Below are 20,887 nucleotides of genomic sequence, written 5' to 3'. Positions count from 1 at the left end.
CAATACCGGTGAAATATTCGCATGTTAGTATCAACATATGTTGTCATGATTACATATTACAATCGGCAGCCGGTATCAAACAGATAAGTCATAGTATTTGGTGTATACTAACAAAATTTCATGTTAGGAGTGTTTGGTCGCAGTTGTTATTGAATGGTTTGTAGCTTCTTGCAAGAAACTATATGGCTTAAAACATATCAAAAGTACCCGCAGAGCATGAAAAGGCACCGCGTTGTTACTTTATTTTTATTTTTCTTGCTGAAAAATAAATTGTGTTTCTGCAACAGTTAAAACGATAAGAAATGCAGCATCACAGCGCCCAGTATGCCAGACTCGATTCCATGAGTCGCGCCATCTATTGTTTACTTAGTCGTATAGTCGGCATTGTTGATGGTGTGCAAATACGTCAGGTACTGTGCCGAGCTTGTCGAGAGCACATCTCACCTACGGTAAAACATAAAAGCATGCGACCATGCTTAACCTGAACAATTCAAGGTACAATATTTGAATAGCGCGAATGCGAGAGAATGCTCTGTCTTTTTTTGCACAATGGTTTTTTTTTCTGTTGAAAAGATTGCTCAGAACGCGTCTGTTGAATTGTGAGTCAAAACAGTTTTGTAGGGTAGCGAGCGAGTTACGCTCAGGATAACTGACGTTTGCTTTGTCGATCAGTTGTGCGAGGCAAGCGTGTCCCGCAAACACGGCTGCACCGTGTCTAGAAAGGCAGGCGGCTCGGTTTGCGAAGTGGAACGAGAAACATGCAGTCATCTGCTCTGCAAACGCTACTGCTCTGCAAACATGTAGATTACCCGGACAGAAACTACACACAAAACGTGCTAGTCGCTCGTCTAGCCCATGTGTTTTCGTAACGTTTGCTGTTAAACTACGTATATTATGCATATCAGTTATATTCTAGTGAAATCTGTCTTCACGGCGATAAAAAAATTAAAAGAAAAGGTCCCAATGCTCGCCTACCCGACTTTAGAATTTGGTTTGTTTACCGGGTTCGTCAAACACTCGATTTGTTTTATAAAAAATTAAAAAAACTGCCGTAGGTTTTGTAACATTGCGGTGTTTAGGACGACATCGCACGCGGCTTGGTTAGAGCGATATTTGTTATTCGTCACTCCCCTGGTCGTTTCGATGTCCGCCGGTGTCGTCGCTAGAATAAAAAAATTGTTGGCGATAAAGTTACATGCAAAGACAAAAAAAAAAGAAAAAGAAAAAGAATTCTCTGTGGGCGGCAACGATGTGAACAGAAAACCAAAAGAGTGGCAGTTCAGTATTCAACATGACAGTCATTCTGCTTTTCCTTTGTCTTTAATACTGTTTCGTTAACGTGCTAAAATAAAAATCAGCAGCAGACGCGTGTTGCCTTTGAACAGAACGAGAAAACGGAAAAGGCAGCTAGCCACCACCACTGGTAGACCTAAAGGAATTTTGAAATTACAAGACGTCTCGGCCAATGACTGTGGAGGTTTCGTGTCTAATAATCATCAACCAATTTATGCAAACTGCAGGACGAAGGCTCTTCCCATCGATCTCCCAATTACCCCTTTCTAGCACCAGCTGACCCCGCTTTAAGCCTGCGAATTTCCCAAGTTCAGCGCCCCATTTAATTCTACGTCGTCCTCGACTGCTCTTTCCTTCTCTTGGCTGTTGGTGCGCATACAACGTACAAAAACTCAGAAAGCGGAAAGCAGGGCACGGAGTTAAAGCCGCTACTATTTAACAGACTAGGTGGAGTGCCAGGACGTAAGTGCGGTCGACTGCAAAAATCATAGAAAAGAGAACGGATCGAAGCATGCACTCTCTCACCGTGCGCGAGGCTCATCCTGCGCGTCAGCACATAGTTGCTGTACGGGATCTCCAGCACGCACTCGAAGAGATCTGCGAGTGAGGAGAGATGACTCTCGAATGCGTCGGCGTGCAGTGCGACGTCGAAGAGCCCGTCTTCGATTGTCGCCGTCGTGAATGTTCGAAGGCCGGCCTCGGTGGCAGGTCTCCTTCTGCCTGCCTTGAGTAGGAACAGTGTCAGCACCGGCTTTGGGTACGTGCCTCGTGCCACGCACAGAAGACTCAGAGGGAGCTCCGGAGATTGTGGCCGGGGCAGTCGGTCTAGTGGAGGCCGTGAGTTACTGTAGTTGAACGAGAATGACCTGGCCGGCACTGCGTTAAAGGGCATACGAGGAGATGGAATAGAAAACAGCATATCCATTTAATTTGCCATTTATTTATTTGACCCTCGATATAGGCACATTAGGGAGGTTTGGGGCAATCAAAAGAGGATACAATGAGTAGTGCAATATTAAAAAATGCACTGCCTGACAGAAATATTCGCCCAATGGTAAGCAAGCAGATATAAATACACAGTTAAGTGAACATAAACATCTATGTAACAGACCGGAAAAAATGAATTCTGAGGGCAGTAAACTAGTGCAATAGGAACAAGTTAACTACAGCCTATTTCAAAACAATTGCATCTGTGAATGGCACAGAGAATACTCATTTGAAGCACTGAAGGGCTAAATTAGAATCATGGATGGCGGCGCAATTTATAGTATTTAACTTAAGTATTGCTACCGGCGCCGCAGTTCCGCCAATAGGATAGTTGAAGCTCCTTCTTCTGATACAAGGTGTTGGAATTGAAGCGATAGGCGTCATTGACGTCAACACGTGCATATTACGATGTTGGGATTGTGCTGCTGTGCAGTTGCTGTTGTAGAATCGCTGTGAAGTTCTCGTGATGTGGACTTAAAGATGCATGTTCTTCAGACGAATGTTGCCATAGCATTCGGTTGACTACTGCGGGTGCAGCCAAACTAAGAAGCCTAAGTTCAGACGAGTAATATAAGCAGAAATTTCAAATCACGCGCAGTTTACAGTATTGATATGACTGAAATAATGTTGCAGTTTCGCCCGAAAGGCGAAACATCGATTGTGACCGAAAAGGAGTGGACAGCTATACGAAGTAAGGATAGTAGCTTTATCAGCCGTACAAACTTGCCAACAGAGGCATACTAACTAAATTAACAAGCATGGTGTCATGCGCGCACAAGCAAACATGAACGCATCCCACTCGATGACCACGGAAGCTCGCAGTCAAAACGCGGCAGCAGCAGTGAGTGATCGCGGCAGCAGCAGCGAGTGAATTGACCTTCGGCGGCCACTCGCATCAACGTGAACTAAGCTGCGAAAACACGGCGCAAGGCGGACTTTGTCAACCGCCGCAGATGGCTTTAAAGATACAGCGGCCGGGCGGAAAGGCACGGTATACCATTGTGTCTACCATTATCTTATACCTGAGGGTATTGGTCCAACAAAACAATTATGCCTAATATTATACGGCTCTGCTGTTTACAGTTAGTTAACAACGTTACCCTAGGCTTTATCTGCCAAACGCAGTAATGCCGGTTGACTGTTCACCTGTTTAATACTGAAAGGCTCTATTTGGTGGTTTCTTTCCGGGTTTCAGCGCCACATATATCTATGCGCTTAGACGCAGTAGTGGGAGACGAACAGAGGGAGGTCATCTCGCACCGCCTACGCATTTCTAACGTCGTCTTTTTCTTTTACCTGCCTACACTGGCTCGCTGGTTTTATTCAGTATTGTTTTGTTTAACTTGCTCTGTTTGCGTGCGTTAATGTTTTCCTACGGACAGGGCAATTCTAGAGCCATTGTTGTGCACGATCATTTAGAACATTTCAGTAGAACACATATTTTTTTGCTCCAGCAACAAGTGGGCAGACTCAGTTTGTCGAGGTCCTCTCTTAACTCATCCCAACTTACCTTCCTTCTGATAAAAAAAAGGATCATTCAAAGGAAGCCACCGGGTGGATTGAACGAAACACCCCACCCTGTCTTTCTTTTCCCATCGCAGTTTTCATTCTTCATTTTATTCTTTTCTTTCTCTCTCTGTCTCTCTAACCGCTGGTCAGCAGATATATGGCGGTGTGCTGCTAAGCAGGAGGTATCCGGTTCCTGTCCTGGCGGCAGGGGCCGCGCCGCTATGAGACAGGAAGGCAAAAACGCATGTGTGCCTAGCCTTAGCTGAAAATTAAAGAACCCCACGTGACCAAATTATTCTCTTCTCAGTGCCATACACCTCTCATCACCACTCTTCATTTCTACACCGTCGTGCTTCGCCTTCGTGCTCATGACGTCGTTCCACCGACGTCTCACGCTGTATATCCACCTGATAGAATGGCTGCATTTATGTAGAGCTTGTGAAAGGTATAATACATAAACACAAGTTCTTGCATAATATTTAAGCTACCAAGCTAGCGGTGCATAAAAATAAACATTCCATGGTAATACACTTTGCGTAGGATAAAAGCAAACACTATTCTGCGTATTATCGTTAGTTGTATAGCATTTCAATACCAACTTAACTGATGCTTCGCATCGTGTAGATTCCAATGTGTACATTGTATGTGGGTAATCGTTCTTTTGTGCAAAAAATAACAACTAACGTGTACACAATCAAATACAGTAATTTTTTTCTTTCGTGCGAGAAAGAGACACCTAACGCATACATAATCGTCACGTGCAAAACAAATCCAACATGCGTAAAACCCCAACCACAGTAAAACGCATGAAATGGGACCTGCGTAGTCCCGTTTCTCGTGTTTAATCAGCTGACAACATTGATCGATTCTGAGTCCCAAAGCAACGGAGCTCTGGGACCAAAGAGGTTGCCGCAAAGCGTGCACTCGGCGCACGCCTCTGTTCCGGCGGCGCATTGCTTTTCCGATGAGCCTCGCAGACAGCTAATCAATAATGTCACACTGGGCCCCTGCTACGACGACGTGCCCTGCATTTGTCAATAAACCCACCGGCTTTTCGAGGAAGCAGCTTATCGGGCTTTCTTTCTTCACCTCAGATGTTTCAATGAACATCGCAAAATACTCTCTTAGAAGACAATAATTTATCGACGTGCGAATCTTGTTCAACGAAATATACCTGGAAGGACTATTGATTTAGTTATGAAAACTGCCGTTAGACTGCTTTTGGGAGGCCTCGGTATAAGGATTTGTAAACTGCAGTGGTGCCTTCGCTCTGCGAAAACCGTCATCATGAACACGCATAAACTGCACATTATGTGGGGCGTCGCCTTAAAAGAGCGAATTAGGTGCGCATGAGTTGGTGTCGCTATCTTTTCCAGTTTGCCTGCTGAGCTTGTTCTCGGCTCAACAGTGTCCTGAGGTATCGATCGGCCATCTTGCGTAGTGTAACCTAATAGTGTGAGACACTCTACTGGATTTCGCATATACCCTCTGGCCATGTTTACCTATCGGCGCTTTTCATATGGCGCTTTTCCTATCGTAACCGTTGGCTTGCCTATGGGAGTGACAACGTTGCACAGCCACCAAATCGGCGCTGTTCCTGAAAAGAGCATTCAATCAGTTATCAATATGCGCTATTAAACAGTCGTCAGAAGTGTTAACAAGCCCCTATAAAACCCTTATAGCTTACCGTGATGGCGACAACTGCTATGGCAATATTTTATAACGTGTCAATGCAGCGTTTGTCGCCTTTACATATATGGTCCTACTTATATCAGACTGACATTTGTAGTCTCATTTTTTCTTGCGTAATTGCTGACCTTCGCTGCTTCTTCTCAGAATGTTATTTATTTTCAACCCTGTTACGCAGAATACTACCATTCGCCATTGTTCGGTGACTAAATCTGCTTTTTCAAGCATTTCCACACATACACACACAAAAAAAAGGGGGGGGGGAGGTGGAAGGGGAGGCCACCTACCGAATATGGTCATGTGCTGGTGCCGTGCGTCCTGGCCAGCGAGCGAGGTCACGACGCAGGTGTATTTGCCGCTAAGCTCCCAGGTGGGCCTCAAAATGCGGATGGCGCGGTACTGGGAATACGCGTCGCGAGAGTTTACGGAGAACGTGTCGTCCAGGCGTTGCCGTAGCACTCCGAACGCCTCGCGGACTCCCATCTCTGGTATCCACTGGTACACGGGTTCCGCGCCGTCATTGAAGAACCACTTGACCACCAGCTTGAGGTCGTTCTCGTTGTACACGTACTCGCAGTCGAGAACAGCGGGTGTCTCGGACCCATTGCGCACCCAGCGCGGCACGATTAGGCGTCGAATGGTCACAGCTCGGCAAAAACCTGCGCAATGAACAAACAAAACTTATGGGCGAGGTGTTCGAGGTTATAAGGAAGGCCTAAGGACAAAGCGCGAAACAATCTGAAACGATATGTTGCACGCAAACACATGTTATTTATTCATAACAGATTTGACGAAGCCTAGAGGACACCAGTAAGAAACTGTAAATCACCTTTTACTAATTAAGTATTCTTTCAAGCTCAACTTTTGTTTATTTGTAGTAAAGGGTTGAATATCCTTAGCAGAAATGAAGGTGAACATAGCAGTTTTCAGATTACTTGTGAGGTCATGCATTTATTGTAATGTTTCGTATTTTGGCAGTTTTCCCTACGTCATGGGCTACGGGAGCAGCTAGTGCACGAAATAAGGCACGCTCGTCATCACACGCTCGAAGAAGGTCACGACATTATGTTTAAATGGTTGCCCAGCCATTGTAGAATTGTCGGCAACGACAGCACAAATGAAGCTGAACGCTTGGCTCATCAAAAACATCAGCGGGCTCCTTTACCACTTTCAAGAACGGATGCTGCGCGGCAACTTCAATCGCTTGCTCGCCACACATTTCTGCGATGGAGTTCACCGGATTTCACCAACTCACGCTTGCACTCTCTTGACCCTAACTTGAGTCTTCGCCGACCACTTGGACTGCCCCGTCGCGAAACAACTGTGTCAGATGTGGTAGGGCGTCGCATTCACCAACGCCTTTTCGTTCCTTATAGGGATGACCAACAGTGCGGCGTGCAATTTGTGCGGGTGCGATGAGACTCTCGAGCACCTTCTGTGCCACTGTCCATCCTTTGACACCCAACGACGTACTCTCAAAGCTAACTCAACCTATTCGATAACAGAACGCTCTCGGAAAAAAAGATCCTTGGGCCGTGGCCTATGCATTCTTACATGCAAAAGACCACAAAATCCCTTCTGCAGTTCGTGAATAATACTGTATAATATGAACGCTTGTGACAGCGGAGATTATTCCGTGACGGTCTCTGCGAATAACACTCATTATTTTATTGCGATAGCAATTACATGGACACTTAAACCGGATTTCTGCCGTCGGCGTCGCCGTCGTCGTCGCCGTCGCCGTCGCCGTGAGGTTCCCTATAGATAAAATCTTCGCCGCGCGCCGTATGCCCGAGCGGAAGCGTGCGGGGACGCGCGCTATCACGGAGAGCGAACGCACTCAATCACCCACGCGCAAGCAAGGAAGCGGGAAGCCAGCGCCGGAGAAAGCGCGGGGGGGGGGGGGGGGAGGGGAGGGGTGCACTTCTACTCTGCCAACAACCGCGCTCGTCGTTCGCTCGCCCGCACAGTCTCTTGTCTTCACACGGCTCTGACCTTTATGCGCCGTGCATTCGCCCTCAGTTTCCGTTGAAGCGATAAACCGCACGTACCTTCGCCCGCTGCGCGGCGTATGCGCTCGCTGCCAGCGTTTTGACAGCCGTTGGCTGCAGTCATTCAGTGAGATCTATTCATGTTTGTTTGTGCGCGCTCACACCACGCTTGTTCATTCAGTTAGCAATAGTCGGGCCACATTTTCCAAGGCACGCTACACATGCAATGCTGCCCAGATCGGCAGTGCAGCACTACAGGTGTGTCCCTTCGCAAGCGCTGCCCACGGTAAGCGCTTCTCATCAACACCACCGTTTCACACGCGCCTTCTCGTGGTCATCGAGTCTCTCTTCATGTCGGTCTACTTACGCCGCAGCACACCTGCTTACTTAATCAGCTCATGTTTACTACAATTCATATTGCTACCAAAGCCGCTCACCTTACTTCGTATGACATTGCTGTGTTGCTATCGCATTCATTGTTTCGCCCTTAAAGCGAAACTGTGATACTTTTTCTTTTCTCTCCTTATCTATTCTTCTTCTTTCCCCCTCCCGAAGTGCAGGGTATCCAACCGTGCATGTCCTTGGTTAACCTTCCTACCTTTCCCTTTTCATCTCTCTCTCTGTCTCTCGTATATTTCTCATTGTGGCTGAGTGAAAGTTATTAGAACTTTCTAAATATATGTCTCTCTTAGAATATAATTTCAGTCTCTACTGATAAAAACTTCACTAGGCGCAAGCAGACGCCGTCATAATTCATGGCGTCATGGCTAAATGGCGTTCCAACTTAAGACAGTGCAGCCAACCGTCATTTGTTTCTGCGTGTTTTCTGGCTTATTCAGCCAATTTGTATAATACAAGCGGCATTTTTGATATTGTAGAATGATAAATTATAATACAGCTCCTTATTTTCCCCTTTATTGCCCCTTTGACAATCATAATTGGATGTTTCGTCATCGCTTACATAAATAGCAGAAAAACTTCTTCTCTGGCGAGTTGGTGCTTTGATACCACGAAGAATGGGTGCCAAAACTGAGCACAAGCAACGGCAACATGAACACGGAACACCAACAGACAAATTTTAAATTTTGTGCTAGTTCTTCGTTTTTAGCTAATTGGTGAGCTTGATGAGATCAAAAGTTTCTTTTGAGTGCGAATAAAATTGAAAACAAGGATATAACAATTCTTGTTTCCCATCCTGGAGCACCTTAGGGAACAAATGCCAGCAAAACGAAGACATAATGAAAGGCACAAGATTACGGCGCTCTGTAAACTTTGTGCCTTGCTTCATCCATTTTACGATGCAGGAATTCCAGAGATAAAATTAAGGTATTACTTTGTCCCTGCACAGCCTCTCCGAGGCGTCAGCCATATTTTGCGCTGGTTTCTTCAACTCGTTTTGTGACCATTCCTAGTCGGAATTCGAGCACGTTATCGGTGATATTGGGAATGTGTAATGCTGAAAGTTACTGTACAATAATCCCTCCCTGTTGTGTGTCTAGCTATGTTGGGCTTCTGGGCAGCAATATAGCCCATGACACCATTATCGTTTGCACACTAAGATGCCACTAGAGGACTTCGTGCAGTCGTCAATTAAACCGGCAAAGAAAACTTCAGTAAAAATAAGCAAGGTGTTCAAAATTAAGCTTTATGGTTTTCTCAAAATGAGGCACAGGGAGGCGCGTGAAGACCACCTGTGCAAATAAGTAATGTGGCCAGGGGGGCACAAAGTTAGATGATAATTATCATTGTCTGCAGCCCAATTACCTAAAATTGAATTAATTTTTGTTGACTGCAGTAAGTGGGTATATATGTATTGAAAAGTTAGAAGCAGTCGTGTTTCTGCACAGTATCAGTTGGAAGAATTCTTCTAGCGTGTCTGTGCTCCCAGATATCCGGCTCCAAATGTTAATTGTCGTTCGTATGATTACGCATGCAAGAGAGTGAGGATCGGCGCAAAGCTCCTCCCTGATGTGACGCGGCTGTTGCACGTGGCGTTTAGTCTGACAACGGGGCGGAGGCATTGACAAAGATGATAACTGACCCCCTTCTCCTCTCGGCTGGCGAAATAAAGAAATCGAAGCACCCAGAACCGCAGTCGTAACACGCGCCCTTAAAGCCTGCAATGATGGCGGCAGCTGCCATGCCGAGATAATGGTGCGAGCGGAGAAGGCGGAGGGCAGTGCGCGTGCGTAATGGTGACTAGACGAGCGGGCATGGTCATTTCCTGGGCTGCACAAATAAAGTGACTGCGGATTCGCAAGTATTGTAAGTTTAATTCAAATCAAGAGCAACAACTGCACCATCAGCAACAAAAACAACTTTAGCTAACGAATATTTTCATACTGCCGCTTCAAGCTTGGTGTGGTCATGCACAAATCTCATGAACACTTCACCCATCAAGATGTGAATGCCCTAAAAATATTTCAAAATGCCTCCCTTGCACAGCAACGCAAAGCATAAACCGCTCTCGACCAGAAAGAAGAAGCTCTTGCGTTGACTCGATAACTCTGCGCAGTACTTCTGGACGGATGCTCGCACAGGCAGATGTTATCCTGTGCTTGATATCATTATAATTGGATTCTGTTGCATAACCTCCATCTTTAACGTAGCCCCAAAGAAAAAAAGTCAAGCGGAGAAACGGTCAGAGGATCTCGGTGGCCAAAACATCGCTCCTGCACGCCCGATCCACTGTGGTGGAAAACGTGTGTCCAACCAGCTTTTTGCCGTGGTGAAGAAATGTGCTGGTGCTCCGTCGTGCTCGAACCACACTTGGCGCAGGTCATTCGGGGATAGATTGGAGGCGAAGTCGTCGACGACCACACCTAATATCTCTTCCGTGTACAACGTTCCGCTCAAGTTGTCCCAAAAAAAGTAAGGTCCAATGACCCAGTCTCCCAGCATGCCACACCACTCATTAACACTCCAGCGAACTTGATGCGTGTGCTGCCGCAGCCAGTGTGGACTTTCTTGTGACCAATAATGCGCGTTGTGAATATACACAGTGCCATTGCGGCAAAACGGAACTTCATCTTTCCAATGTATTTTCTGTAAGAAGTCCTTTTCTTCATAAATTTTGATCATGCCCCAATTGCAGAAGTCAACACGCCTTTCAAAGTCCGCCTCACTTAGGTACTGGGGAAGGTAAACATGATAGGGATGAAACTTATGCTTTAATAGCACATTTGTGGCTGTTCCAACGCTGCGACCGCACTGATCGGCAATCTGTCGGATGCTGAGTTGTGGCATCGACATTACGCATGCGACAACGTCAATTTCGAAGTCTTCATCGATGATTGTCTTCCTGGTAGTCTTGGACGATGGACTGACTCTGCTGTGCGAAAACGCAGAAACACGTTTATGAAGGTAGGCCTAGTTTGAATGGGATGGTGTGGGTGGCGAGCCGCGTACAGCTCCATTGTCAATGAAGTGTTGCCATTCATTTCAGCCATTGTAAGTACCACGTCTATTTTTTTGGTAGAATATCTCGTCCCACCAGAAGCAGCCATATTATCACGAAGGGACTCCACGTAGATATTGTTGGTTATCCTTCCATACAGAGGCACCACTAATCCAGAAACACTCTAGTAGATGACAGCGAAGCTAACGCGTTCCCATGATGTCCTGGTGCGATCTCCAGTACTCCAAAAATGTGCCGAAAAATTATCTCCTGTTAGCGCTTTTAATAGGATCATGCGTACTGCGTACGGCACATAGTGCTGTCATATCTTGATTTCGACAGCCGAGAGGAGGAGCGGGACAGTTATCATCTTTGTCAATGCCTCCGCCCCGTTGTCAGACTAAACGCCGCACGGAACAGCCGCATCACATCAGGGAGGAGCTTTGCGCCGATCCACACATCTTTTGCATGCGTAATCATGCGAACGACAATTGAAAGTTGGAGTCGGATATCTCGGAGCACAGACATGCTAGAAGAATTCTTCCAAGTGAAACCGTGTAAAAACACGACTGCCTCTAACTTTTGAATGCAAACATACACACTTACTGCAGTGAATAAAAAGTTAATTATTCAATTTTAGTTAATTAGGCTGCTGACAGTGATAATTATCTTCTCACTTTGTGTCCCCCTGGCCACATAACTTTATTGCATAGGTGATCTTCGCATGCCTCTCAGTGCCTAGTTTTAACAAAACCATAAAGATTATTTTGAACACCCGGTACATTGCCGGGATGCTTTGAAAACAGAAGTCAAGGGCACGTATCAAATAAACAGGCTCTTTTCAGACTTCTGGTGATAAACTGTATTGGTCGTCTTCAGACTTACCTGACTTGGCAATATATTTATATGTATAATATCTTGACCCGTCGAACCTGCACTTTTTTAATAGACTTGGCACCCCCAAGAACATATTATTTATATATTTATGTCAAGTTATGCTGGTAATATCTAATCGTCTGCTAATGTTCGTTATCTGAATTGGGCGCCATCCGTACTTCAGCAAAGCTTTAGCATCTGAACTGCTCTGTAGGCACAAGCGCAGGCTTTGCCAACCAGCAATCGTCAGCTCTCCGTGGGGTACTCGTTTCCTAATTGTGATGCTGGTGTACTTCATCATCGACCCAAACCCTGTTGACTGCTTCGCGTGACAAGCAGCGCTAAGGCAGAGGCGGTTGGTACGGAACGCAAACAGGACATGCAATCCCCGAACCGACGTGACACAGCGCAAAATTAATCCTTTATATGGGACGCCCCAGTCACGCGAAAAGGCACGGTACAAAGCAAATGCAGAACCAAAACGCGCAACGATCCACGACTTAAAAAAGAATGATAAACAACTAAGAGATAAACACAGGCTCACGTAGAACTGGTTTTGGCACGTAAAACCCCAGAAAGAAGTGGCTGCGCTCTGATGGCGGGCACGTATAACTCGTGCACTGGCGGCTGCACGCCACCGCATCCTGCCGAGCCGCTTTGCTTCTTTCTAACCTTTTCTGTACGCAAAGAAAATAACAGCAAAAAATGTGCCCTGCAAATAATGTGCCCTGCAAATAATGTATGTCGTGCCAGGCATTTCTCATTTTCTGGCATGTCGGCGATAACAAAGGCGACAGAGGAGGCAAAGATAAAAGCGCCGGTAGGAACCGGCAGAATATTGAATGACGTGTTTCAGCCCTCCCTCGAGCCATATCAATCACGCCGATCTTAGCAACGCCCATATTACAGCTTCGGGGGGCCTCTATACGCTGGCGCTCCCGTAAGCTGGATCGTCACGAGGAGTCTATTTGGACGACACCACGAAAGAAAGCGGAGTGGTCTCGAACGTAGCCGCAAGAGTGGATAATTCGGGAGACATGAAAAATAGCCATAACTGCTTCAAGCACTGTATGTACAATTGTGCGCACCGAAATAATGCGTCAAAAGCAAAAACATTGACAAAGACATAAATGTGTGGCACACATCTGGAAATATCACTGATTGTATCTTTGCAGCAAGTCTGAAAGTTTAGTGTAGGCTATTTTTGTGAAAATGTGTTAGAAGGACAATGCTGGGTGTTTGTTCTCTATATCAATATTTGGTTTTATTAACGGCATAAATTCTGCTATTTCTTAACGTTTTCTTTTACATCCGGCATACTGTTCAACTGACTGGATAGCTGCTTTTTAAGTGTGCTGTACAGAGGAAACAGTTGATGCTCTCATATCTGAAGTACAGAGTTCTTCCACGGGGTGCGGATTCTGTACGGATGACAAAACTCGCTGAACAACGAAATTCTTATTTCTATCTGCAGCTGTACGTTTTTCATAATTCTGATTATGCGAGAAATGTAAGGAAACTAAATTTTCAATTAAGGAAAATAGTTAGTCTTCGCAGGCAATAGTTTAAGAGCTCGCGTTTATTATTTTCAAACAAAGACATCCGTTCTATCGGCTGAAGAATGTGTGGTAAATCAAAGATAGTAGTGGTTGGGGGTGTCGGGGAACAGGCGAGTAATGTCTGGTGCTCGAGGCCGATAATTGCTCCACCTGAAGTTCCTGTATTGCCTGCAGCGCCACTTTCGCACCAGTGGAAGGCGCAATATTTTTCACACAATCTGGCAGCCTTCTGGGAACACAAAATCTTTGTCGCAGTGATGCTGAAATCGTCTCACCCTGCAAGGTATGAAGCAATACGCTTCAATCCATGTTGTAGCGCTGGTAGAGCCGCGTGAAATGCTATCTCCCAACACTTTGAAGATACGTCAAGCATGACCATAAAAAATTCTGCATAAAGCTTCCTGCTCGATGGCGAATTATTTGCAGTTTCTTCAATGACAAATTTATTTCCAAGCGCCCTTCACTGAGAACGATAGGCAGTGCGGTAGCTTAGTTTCTTTGTCTTCTGTGTGCTGAAAATTAAAACGAAACGCTATAGCCTTGCTCTTCTGATCACGAGGAAGCGGGTTCAATATAGGCCACAGCGGCTGCATTTCTTTGAAGACGAAATGCGAAAATTCCAGTGTACTTATATTTAGGTGCACGTTAGTGCCCCAGTTAGTGAAAAATCCGGTGTCCTTGCACTCCCCCCTCCCTCCCCTCTCCTACGGCATGCCTCATAATAGGATTGTGGTTCTGGCGAGCAAAACCCGCGAATTAAATTTTAATGTTAGGTATATCGCCCGTCACGAAATGTTCGACATATATTGCACCAATACAAATGATTCGAAATTGACTACCATGTGGTTTAATTCGATCGGTTACGGATGAATAGACACGCTACGCGTTGCCAATGCTTTATGCATGGAACAAATATCAGGCTTTACTGTTCGGTCAGAAATAAAAAAGTGCTGCGGGTAGCAAACCCTTCTTCACAGTTACCAAATTAGGCATTTCGCGAGAACAAAAAAAAAAGAAAAAAGGAAACGAGAACGTAAAGGCTACCAACGGCAGACTGTCCTTTAACTTCTTGCGACAGGTTGTACCTCTACCATTAACCAGTATGTTCTCATGGTTGGAAAGGTTTTCTGTTATCTCAAAAAGTTTTGACAGCGTTGATAAATGTCCAAAAGTGGGCGCTCGTTCCTCGAAGAGCGAACATATTCGTGCTTTATTTCCAATGTACAGAAGGCCTGCAATAACAGTAGGTATTAGCATATCTAAAGGAAAATAAAAAAAATGAAAAGTACATTTCCGCAAGAATCATTAGGGAAAATGATGGCGTTCACTTTGCAAACCAGAAGTTAACCACAACTTCATTTACATCTCATTATTCAAACGCAGTTCCTTTAGAAAAAGCAAGCAAGAATCTAGTGAAGCACATAGGCCTCAAAGAAAACTGGTCCATACGCTTTATCCAAAATTTCTGAGTTTTTATTGAGTCTTGTGTCAAAAAACTGCAAGAATAGAAGCACAGCATGCCTGCTGTGTTCAACAGGCATACTGTGTTTCAGTTTGTTAGAAGCGAACTGAATATATATTTCATTTTCTTCCATTTCAGGTATGCATTTGTAGACCACTTATGGTGATATTCTATCCACTAATTTTATAGCGAGCGCTCTGCACAGCCCCATGCAAATAAGTTCCCCCATTATGATTACTGCTACTCTTCTATGCCGGGTATATGCAGCCAAACGTTGCCGGCAGTTAATAGATTTTAAGTTGTAGAATTCACAAAATTAATGTCGATACTATCGAAGGCCTGCAGGTGTAGCTTTTCTCCCGTCTTGGTTTCGGCGGTGAAGTGTAGTCTGAGCGGCAGCTTTCTGTAGCCTCGCGCGCTATCTGCAGGCGTGTTACTCCGGACGTCCTACCTGCTCGAAATTTCATAATTTTTTGTCGCTGTTGTGGCGTCTGCACGTAAGTCTATGACGCAGTATAGTATAACAATCAATGCGCATACGTTAACGTACGCGAGATAAAGCGGATTTCCAGCTCTCATAATAATCAGAGAGACAGAGAGCTGATTTTTTTTTTTAGAATTAGGTGGTGCGATTGAACTAGAAAACTTGCAGATATACGATAGGGCCAGCCGGCGCAGAACAGGGATAATTAGATATCGCTGGGAGAAAGCCTTCGCTCTGCAGTGGACATAGGCGGCGGCAGATGCTGCTGATGATTACGAAGAAGAAGAAGAAGATGATGATGATGATGACAGGGATGATGAATAGATATACGCCCTTCATGGAGCCGCCGCTAGCGCTGCTATATGTAGGACGCTATTTGTCTTGGCTTTGCATGGTGCAGCTTGCCAGCCCTAACAAACGCAATCAAAACAGGCGTATATATAAATGCAAAGTTGTTAATTTCCAGATCATCCAGATTTCTCTGGTTTTCCCTCGAAGCGCGTCAACAGCGCTATCGCTATTGCTAGACCTTGCCACGACCTTTATCCCAGTTGAAGCGTTAAGGGTGCACATAATACACCTTGAACCGACTCCTCGCCACCATCTGTCCCCTCTTCCTGTGGACAAGTCACATAGCCCGTTCTGCACAACGGTGACCGGGCATCGTGAGATATTTCCATCCGGCTTCGTGCCTCACGCGCTCCATTCAACCCCAGATAAACATCACAATACTTGATGTCCAAATATATGCAATTTGTTGTCGCTGGTCCTTAAAGAGATAACATTTGCCACCTTACGGAAGAACTTAAGTACCACACCTATACCTACATGCTCATATGCGCCAACGGCTCCGTCGTGCCGAAACGCTGTATACCACCGCTGTCATACAATCGCAGAAACCACCTACGTCGTAGGAAACTTCGCACTTGGCAACGTCTACGGCAGCCTAACATGCAGCGTTTCTTGATGACGAGCCGACACACATATGGTCAGTTTTCTGCGACTCGAAGGTGGCACTGCAGTCTTCACCGTATGGCTCGCGGCGCGATACGGATTAGCCAGCTTGTGTCTGAAATTGCAGATCATACGCCACTTGCTCAGAAAGGGCGAAAAATAATTTTATTACAGTCGAATCCGCACATATCGAATCTACATATAACGAACAATTGGGTATAACGAACAACAGTAAAATACCCTTCAAAAGTTTTCCATCAAATGTTTCTTTTACATATCGAATTACCAAATATAAAACATTTTTCTGATCTCCTACGGATTCGATATATCCGGGTTCGACTGTATATGCTATACCATGTCACTGTAGGATTATAGGCTACTAACAGGAAGATGATGTTGCTCGTTCAGTCCACGAAGAAGACCACCACTATCAAGATAGCTTTCTAGGACAGAAACTGCAAGAAAGCTCCCCGTATTTGCTCGCCAGTGCAGTACACGTGAATGGAGTGGACCACATATCAGACGCGACTGACTATATTCCCCAGATCCTACATTATTCACTCGTATACCTTTAGCCTTCAGTTTCCATCAGCACTTCCCCTAAGACGTGCTAGCATTTTGTGAAGGCTATGGTTGGGCGTGAATGGTGCTAACCAATGCCTACGCGTTCCGCATAGGTATGGCTGACCGAGCAGCCTGTGACCACTGTGGTGACTTGAAAACAAAGGCTTATGTGCTCTGTCGGTAGCAGCAGTACCAATAGAGACGATCACTCTCCGTCGGGCTGAGTACGTTGCACGACTGTCCCCTCTCAAAAGAAATAATTCTGCGGCATCGACAGGATCTAGCATCACACAAGAAAGCCGGCAAGCTATATACTGCGCCTTTAGTGGCCGGTATTTGTGAACAGCTCGAATTTGAACGACCTTCCTTTTCTTATTTTATCTCTCTTACTGCCCTCCTTTCCGAACCCAGTTACCCCACCCCAGTGTAGTTTAGTAAACCGGAAACTCATCGTGTTAATCTCCACGCCTTTGCTTTTTTTTTTAGGGGCGAAGCTCCTTAGGGTGTGGGTCTGTCCCTCCTCTGTAGTAGTAGTAGTCGTCGTAGTAGGTAGCCACGTCTACTTTTATGAGAAAAAAAAAATTCCGGGAGTTGTGGCCGTAGCGGAATCGAACCAGGGACCCCTCGCTTCTGAACGCGTGGCGCTAATCACTACGCCACGAAGCGCACATGGACAGACGCACCACGATGGCAATAAATACCCAACATTAACGAAAGACTGCGCGTTTCTAACGCGTTTGTGCTAGCGCGTTACGGCCTGTGCAAGAAGCTGGTGTAAGACGCTGTGGCCTCTCCGCCTTACCCCCGTATTCATAAACGCTGATGGCGTCGGCAAACGCGGTGCACGTTCCGGCATGTGTAAACGGCTGCGTAAGACGCTGTGGCCTCTTCCCCTTAGAGTACTGCACGTTTCTAACGCGTTTGTGCTAGCGTCCCCTTAAGCGGGAGATGGTGCAATTATAATGAAGGGCGCTGTTATAAAATAGGATTGACGTCACATATGGCGCGTGTCATTGGTGGAAGTCAATCGTTCGATTTAGTGCGGCGAGACTGGGCAAATTACACGGAAGATTCACGGTTTACCGATGATTCCCTCCGGAGCTTCGCCCACTCATCATCATTCACCCCGTGGATATGCGGTGTTTTTTTTTTGTTTTTTTGTTGTTGTTTTTTTCACAGTGAAGGCGCATATGGCAAGGGCAAATCCGTCGTCCGCGTACAACGCGCGAGTCCGTCCTCCGCGAACAACCTGTGAACTGGCACGTTAACTACCCTCGGCGCAACCGCGCCAACGCTCTCGTGCCTCTGCTCACGCGTTCATCGTCGTTGTCTCCTTCCACAGCTGGCTGCGTTGCGGCTCATCATTCCAGCGTAGAATTTCCCTTCTCTTCTGTCGTCGTAATGGAGAGGCCGCGTTTACGTGGGTATGAGCCATTCATTGTCTTACGTGACGGATAGATTTAATAACAGAGGTGATACGTGAATGTGTGTGCGTACTTATCGCCACGATGACAATCAATAAGGACAATAAATATGCTCGTTCCTTTGTTCAAAATTCTCTCTCACATCTGCGTCGTGCCCTAAAGAGCTTCGCTGGCCATCCACCTTCACAGCAGTGTAAGGAGGCGTGATTTTTGTCATTATTATTATTATTATTATTATTATTATTATTATTATTATTATTATTATTATTATTATTATTATTATTATTATTATTATTATTATTATTATTATACGGGTGTCGCTTCGACAATGTTCTCGAGAAGTATTTCATATTTGACCAAATTCCACATAAGGTGTATCTCACTTGTTGTTGATTGTTGGTTGTGCAGACCCTATTATTTTTGTCTACCCACCCAGAACAACGCGTTAGTTTGCTACGGTAACATCAACCTATTATCTGCCACTCCTTTGCTGAACACCGGGATTTACTGCGAAAGCTTTATTCGCCTTTATGCGGCAAAAAAAAAAAAAAAAAAAAGTGGGAGTTAGCAAGAGGGACGCCACTAGCTGCATTATATGTTCCTGTCGGCTTCTCTTCTCTTAGCCACGGTTTTTTCTGTGCCTAGATACGAAAACGATTCATGTCTTCTTATACCTTTGCTTCCCAGCTGGGTGCCATTAAGTTCACGAATGAGACACCCTTTGTGCGGGAAAACAAAGACGCGGCCGACAATTTGCGGAGCTCGCGTTTCTCCTCGGAAATGGGATCGGAACATGGAGCAAACAAAAACCACGCAGTCTGAATGAACTGACAAGGTCTGCGTAAAGAGAGTGCAATTTGCCACCGCTTCCTTCTGTTTACGCCTGCGTACCAACAACGCGCAGCTTCTACGTTGGCACGCTATCTATGTGTTTGTCTGTTACACTGACAGTCAAAGCCATTGTGAACTCAAACACATCGATCTTGGTGTACTCGGAAAACGCGGCCAGCCGCTGTCATTATATGGGGGGTCCCAGCTAGCGTTAGCCTAGCTGTTCAACGCAACAAAAGAGTAAAAATGCGCGGTTCAAGATACGATCTTAAGACCTACGGTGTTGGGTCTTCGGATAGGTTTTACTATTGTATCTTGCACCATGTCCTCTAAATATTTTTTGTTGTTGTTGAGCAGCTTAGCTAACATTAGCTGGGACACACGGTAAAGTCCCGACCTCTTTCTTGTACACAAACAATGGAAGCTAAGTTCTACTGTTTGCATTGTTAGAGCGTTGGAGATTTTGTTGCCGGTATGGTGTATAGTCTAAATACACACACGACGTCGTTACGAACAGGCTTTGCGCTAAGCGCATATCATGCTGTTTCACTTAAATGCACACTGTGCATATCGGTCTAGATTGTGGAGATACTGTTAAGTGATCGACAATCAAGCAAGGTTGTAACTATAATTTTGCTCCGGCACTCTCGGGCCATATTTCTTCCTTGTACCAATAAAATTCATTATTCAATCGATTCATCTGCGGTTGGAATGTTGGCACGTTGGTACGCCCGCTTGGTATACTCGTGCAGCGCAAACCAGACGAGGACACGTAAACACGACAACAGCGACATAACACAGAGATACGTCACTAACAACAACATTTCTTTACATGTTCTTGATTTTTGTTATTATGCAAGTACTGACGTACACACTACGCATCTTTTGTCACGCGTGAGGCCGAAGATGTAAATCGTGGCGTCTCATATACTCACGACAGCACCGACCACCACGGGTTCAGGCTTAGTGATCCGCTCTGCAGTGCCGCGGTGCCGGCGCGTTCAACCTGCAAAGGACGCCCAAGGCTTCGCCGCAAGAGACACAGTGCGGCCCCGAGTTAACGGAGACACGTTTATTTGCCTCCGACGACGCCCAACTCTGCACAAACACCCAGTCCCGGAGCGGCGCGGTGAGCCAAGAGGCTACCGCGCAAAAGATAAAAGCACAGAAATGGTGCCGCCGGTACGTCGCAGCGGAATGATGGCTCCCAGCGACGCATCTCCGAGAAAAGTGTCCCGGCGGCTGTGCTGCGTATACTCTCGCGTTGACAAATAGACTTGCTCACAAGAGCGTAGGGCCATCTTGGTCGGCTTGAGGCTCTGGTGAGTGCGGCTCGGCGTAGTATGCGACCACTCACGAGCCTCATAGTGCAGGCAGCGCTCTTTGGCTCAGCGTTCCGAAGTGGAGCTATACCAGGCACGCGCGCGCCGTAGGTGCGAGGCGCCGCGGGCGAGCTCAAGTCACAACTATATGCCCAAAGTGGTCGGCGGATGGCACGAAAACCGTGTGTACGCACTCTGTGCTGTCCCGGAGATGCCCCTCCGCGCGCTCAATCGGCCGGTCGCGCCGGTAGGGCCGCCACGGCCGGATGTCAAGGGTGCGATTTCCTACAACAAATTTAGGGGCGGTGGAAATGACCCAGGGGCCCTTCCGGGGCGGAGCGAAAGGTGAGTTATCCCGGCTGCCGCTTCACCTAAGCGCGGGTGAAAAGGCAGAGGTGCATGGACGGCAAAATAAGCGAATGCCTGCCCAGGGGTGATGGGGAGCGCAACAAACCCCACAATGTACGACATGGCAGCTGTACATTGATTGGAGTTTGAAGTTGGCGCCGCACCTGTGTTCATGCAATCTTATTGTGTCTTCGCCT

The 20,887-nt window shown here is 46.2% G+C and overlaps 1 protein-coding gene across 1 annotated transcript in view; it reads right to left on the bottom strand.

The window, feature by feature from the left end:
* LOC119455916 (uncharacterized) overlaps window positions 1-20,887 on the bottom strand; it is a 41,500-nt gene that overhangs the window by 8,017 nt on the left and 12,596 nt on the right. Inside the window, exons 2-3 of the mRNA XM_049669105.1 lie at window positions 5,766-6,137; window positions 1,819-2,169 (exon numbers count right to left, since the gene is read on the bottom strand). Coding sequence (XP_049525062.1) covers window positions 1,819-2,169; window positions 5,766-6,137 — 723 coding nt within the window. The remainder of the gene's footprint in view (window positions 1-1,818; window positions 2,170-5,765; window positions 6,138-20,887) is intronic.

Source organism: Dermacentor silvarum, chromosome 6 (genome assembly GCF_013339745.2).
Source record: "Dermacentor silvarum isolate Dsil-2018 chromosome 6, BIME_Dsil_1.4, whole genome shotgun sequence".
NCBI classification, from domain to species: Eukaryota; Metazoa; Arthropoda; class Arachnida; order Ixodida; family Ixodidae; genus Dermacentor; species Dermacentor silvarum.
The sequence above is the reverse complement of the archived record's forward strand: the minus strand, read 5'-3'. Positions and strand labels throughout refer to the sequence as shown.